The sequence below is a fragment of the Manduca sexta genome, unplaced genomic scaffold (genome assembly GCF_014839805.1).
Source record: "Manduca sexta isolate Smith_Timp_Sample1 unplaced genomic scaffold, JHU_Msex_v1.0 HiC_scaffold_1917, whole genome shotgun sequence".
NCBI classification, from domain to species: Eukaryota; Metazoa; Arthropoda; class Insecta; order Lepidoptera; family Sphingidae; genus Manduca; species Manduca sexta.
Window position 1 is genome coordinate 1 of NW_023592829.1, and position 5,485 is coordinate 5,485.

Sequence of the window (5,485 nt, forward strand, 5' to 3'; positions counted from 1 at the left end):
ATTCTACGCTATATCTAAATCGCCATTAACATTAGCGATGGCATCTGATTTGTACCTGACTGTAAGAAAAACAAAAGAATATAAGTTATAAATATCCTAGTATAAACTGTTACATTATTTTATGAGCTCACCTGATTAAAGTTTTCTGAAGCAGTGACAATAGTCATGGCATACCCGCACAAAGGATGAAATATCGACCCTTCGTGACAGAAGTTAGTCGCAAACCATGTAATGAATTCTCTGTTACCGAAAATCTCGCCAATTCCCATGGAAAAAGCAGTAGTCTGAAAGCATAAAAGTATGAAAGCATATATATTAAAAAATATTATATAATGAAAATATTATTATTATATTGGTTACCATTGATTCTACTACCTACTACGTAGTGTATTCGTGACTTCTTAAAATTATTAGGTGTTTAATTATTATAGTAGATTGCAGAGCTAACGTCATTATTAGTTTAATTGCTGGACGGATATCAAATCAGATAATCTACAGCTGCAAATGTTTTGTTATTTCATACTAATTAATGACGTAGGTATTTCTATTATAGTCACGGCAAAAACGTGTGATGTTTTAGACGATACGAAAATAATTTATCATGTTATAAATAATTATCCTATGGCACGGAAAAGAAAAAAAATAATGGTTATAAACCGCAACTAGAGTAATGTATCTTAAAGGGTCCTCTACGTGTTGGATCCATGCAAGCCTTTCAAAAGGACCGGCCTTTATGCCGTGATTTCCCGCAGGAAAGTTATAATTCTAAGACAAATAAAATTGTGATTATGATTATTGTAAGTCATTCTTACAACACGGTAAGAAGGTCCGTACTAAATATACCTCACCTAAAATATTTCAATATCATTCAATTTCAATCTTACCTCTATAATATTTTCAAATGGCGCTAATGCAGAAAAAACTAGATGATCATTATTGGTGAAAATAGCAGCTGGAGCGAGACCTTGGAATGATTTAAATTTCTTATTGTATTCAGGTCTCAATGAATTAAGTACCAAAAAGGTAGTTCCACCTTGCGAGTGCCCTACATAATGAAGTTTGGACTGCTTAGTCCTTTGTAGAATGTAGTCGACGAAAGCAGCAATATCATAGTAGCCAATCTCATCCCAACTGAATTTCCAGAAGTTCTGGTTTATAATACTGTCAGGATTAAGTCTTCTGTGCCGCCGTGAGTAGAAGTTTCCTCTGGCATTGCCGAGCCACACGTCATAACCCGCTTCGGCTAAAAGGTAACCTAAAACAAACATTCGAATAAAAACTAGTGAGATCAAAGATTTTTTTGTGAATAACCAAAATTGATTTTTTAATCAAGAGCTCTATGTATACGATGTATTATCAAGGAAATTCTACTAGCCCGCATTAAGCCAGCGTGGTGGATTAATGTCTAAACCTACCTTATTAGTAGAGGCCCATTCCCAGCAGTAGCATCGTATATATTATTTATATGAAATTTAATAATATTAACCTTCAAGAATTCTCCCACCACGCAAGAGTATGCTAAAAATTGTTGCCGACTATTATTAACAGATAATAGTTGCTACTTACCTAGAGCATTACCGGGGCCCAAAACCAAGAAATCAGCGGAAGACGATAACAGTCCATGCATCAGAAAGACTATGGGTTTGTTAGGGTTAGGCCTGTTGTTCCTATCTCTTCCATGGGGGATACGGTGCATCTCCAATATGTATCCATCTTCAGTTATAACATTATGGACTTCGTATGGATATCCATATTTAGCCAAAAGACCTGGCTAAAAATTAGCTAAGATAGAGTCACAATGCTAATATATAATATTATAGTTATTAGTATAATTTAGAAACAGACAAAATGTTGCCAAATAATTAAGAAAATTAAGACGAAACTAGATTTCACTTCCCCAATTTCAAAAACAGGTTTAATAAAAATAAGAATAAAATCCTACAATTAACATTAAAACGCAAAAAGAAAACCCATATACATATATGTATATAGGTATATTTTAAATCCATACTAAGCCATGTTTACAATCAAAACTTGACTTACTACATCAAGCCTGGCATCTTCAAGAATATCGCTGGAGTATCTGCCCTGTCTGGTGCTTTCTAACTCATCGATGTAGTCGGCATTAGGGGACCGCCTAGCGGCCACCGCGGACACACATACTAAGACCAAGAACCACTTAATCATATCGAAGCCATGGAACCACTAGTCTGGTTGCATTCTACTGTCGCCTTTTTTAAACTTTTTATCAAATAATATCACAAATCAGAATCTATAGATATTAATTATTATTGAATAGGTAAATATCCCAAAACAACAAAATTTATGTATGTAGATTAGATAGTCATCTGGGTGTATTACGCATAGATATTATGTCTACTAATCCATTATTATTACGACATTTTCAAACACCTGCTAGTAATTGCAAATATTAGTTGTGCAAAACTAATGGAATCAATGGCAAACTATATACTTTGAAGTTACACATAGCTCTATATAGAAGGCGCGTTACAAGTTACAGTGAATTCTTTGTGGATTGTGATTGTCTCCGTTCTATGGCATTAGATAGGCCTGCATCCATATGTTACGATTACAGGCGTACATCTTGACATGGGGTCGTTTATAACCAACAATCATCAACACTAAATTACACACTGAAGACACAATTACAAATTCTTACCTCTATTGAAACCAGCTGGCACATTTGCCTTCATTTCCTGTATTCGAAATCACAGCCAGTAGTCAGATACGTAGTGTATTGCCTATATTTTATCCTCTTTGAGAGTCTAGGAGGCTTAAAATAAAAAATATGGACTGAACTGATTTAATCACTTTTAAAATGAAATCTGAACTGGGATTCGAACCCTTAAAGTCACGAACCGCAAACAATATGCATATACTTAGTGCCATAAGACCAACGAGACGACTTGGCTCACTTACATGGCAAAACATGAATCATAATCAAAGGTTTTACCAATAAAGTAGGTCAAAATGAAATGCGATTGTTCCCCGTAAGTGAGATAAGTAAATTTTAGTCCACCTGTAACGTTATCAAATCTCAAAAAGTAGGTTTAAAGTTATGGATCCTCAAACGAGGTAACTGCCAAGGTGGTTCATCAATCGATATCGAGGATATGGAGGATTCCCCTCGGAGGCTAATAAATTTATTTCTTAATAAATATCGCCTACTAAACGGGAATTACTTAACCATACATATAATTAATGGTATTAGACAAGGTCTGTAATTGTGGGAACTCTTAAATTTGTGAGCAACTGGCAATCTCGGTTGCGCAGTCTCGAAGATCCAGCACCTACCTACTCGTGTATGGGTTCCCCGACATTCTATAAGCAAGTAGCTATCTGGATTTCATGGAGTCTCGGCGTTCCAGCATCTACCTAATCATGCCGCCTCGCACTTAGTGTTCTTCTACCTGCCCTGCCTGTCTGTCTACGATAAATTCAAAATAGTACCGTCTGTACCAAGTGACAATTCATCATGTGGTTTCGAACAAAGGATGGAATGATAGTCCATTGAAAAGTTACATTTGGGGTTGCGTTTTTTAGAGGACGCAATTTTATTTTTTTTAAGTGTAGGGGGGGTCATTGTAAAGCTAAAACCAAGTTTGTGGGGTCGCCACCCTTGTCCCACGGCCACCATCTTGGAAATAGCGGTTGAAATGGTTTTTACGATGTATCTCTTAAACTATTTATCTGACAAAAAAAAATTATAAACATTTTTGTTGCAAATTAAATTCTCTACAACTTTGGTCCAGTAACTTTTTGTCGTAGAACTATAAATAAAAAAGTTACAAGCGAAAATGTTAAGAAATTCAATGTTATAAGCAATGTCCATTGCAACGTCATTAGAACGTGTGTTTATAAGGTTCATAATACTTTTTTTTTGTACTCTCATTACGTACAACACAAACCCGCGGTTGTCGGCTTGTACGCGAATTACTTGGATCCTGAATCGCTTTGGCACAGACGAAGCAATTGTTCACAAAACAATTTTTACGAACTGTTTCGGAAGTTACTGTACATATTGCGTGTTATTGTTATTACACCTCAAAAAAATAAAATTGCGTCCTCTAAAAAACGCAAGGTAAGGCCTAAAAAATGTAACATTTCAATGGACTATGAGTCATGAGGAATATTTATGAGTATGAATATTCATATTTGTTTGTATTAATTGGTTGAAATATGACAATGACTGTACAAGATGCGGGATAAAATCAAGCTGACTCGTAGCTTCCATCGAAAATACTGCCTGATCTCTATGAAATATAATAAACGAATGTATGGTAGAATTTTTCCTTTTTGCAGGTCTACAGAAGAGTTCACGATGGCATATATTTATCTCTTAAGGATAATTTATCAAAGCTGTCCATTTTAATGTTTAATGGTCACGTACCCATAATGTTTTATTTGGAAACCTATTAAGATGGTAACGATATCAACCTTTATCAAATTAAATACGTTAATTATCTTAAGCATTTCATGCATATTATATTGCCTTTTACGCCATTCAATTTAAATTAATATCTTATAAATTGTCGCAAAATTAAAACTGGCACGACAATATAAATTAGAACCATTTCACACTAATGCGCACATTGAGATGACACTATTAAAGAAAATGAAGGCATCAGCTACCGTAGCGACGCCGGGGCGAGTCGCTACTCCAATACAAAATCTATCTGATTATCTTATTATTTCATAACATTGATTTATTAGGTACGATAAATCCATATTACGTATTGTTATTTTTTTGATAAAGAATTGTTTGTATGTGCGTGTGTACTACACACACGCACATACAAACAATTCTTTAGAAAAAAACAAAAATGTTACCAAATTTTTATTTGCTTTTTATATATATATAGTCCGTATTCCAAACTGTGGCTTTACCATGCTTTACACCCATACCGTGAGAGTTACAAATAAATAATACCTACTTGCCTTCTTAAAATATGTAAGTATAATATATTAACCTATCTCAAAACAAACAATTGATCAGACAATTGATTTTGAAACAATAGAGCGCAGTTAGATAAATATTTTGATCAACAACATTCACGTTTGACAATGTATCTTTATTATAACGACACAAAGACCCTTACGGCCACGGCGCAGAGTTCACACACTAAAAACAAATGTTCAAATATTAAAATGATAGCCTTAAAATCCATTATTATTATTAATATTGTGATAAACGAAATAAAAGTGATTGATTTATTGGAAATTCCATCCGAACAAACAGAAAAAAAGATTGATTTAATAGATCTAACTCGACCAACAATGTGGAAGGATTTAGAAGACTTCTATGGAGCTGTTGATCGTCGTTGGTAAGTATTTGACTTTACTACATCCTTTTCTATTCTTAGTAATTGGTAATCCGGATTACGGAAACAAGAAGTGTCATAGTGGTAATATTATTTTCAATAACTTTACTGTCTTTTTCAATCGTAGGAAAATATGTATGAAC

At 34.2% G+C, this 5,485-nt stretch overlaps 1 protein-coding gene across 1 annotated transcript; it reads right to left on the reverse strand.

The window, feature by feature from the left end:
* Positions 1-104: 104 nt before the first annotated feature.
* On the reverse strand, positions 105-2,251 carry LOC119191781 (lipase 3-like). Its single transcript, XM_037445646.1, has 4 exons — positions 2,044-2,251; positions 1,567-1,771; positions 885-1,255; positions 105-284 (listed from the first exon to the last, which is right to left on the reverse strand). Exons 1-4 carry the CDS (start codon positions 2,185-2,187, stop codon positions 120-122), a joined length of 885 nt encoding a protein of 294 aa, XP_037301543.1. The 5' UTR covers positions 2,188-2,251; the 3' UTR covers positions 105-119.
* Positions 2,252-5,485: the final 3,234 nt, after the last annotated feature.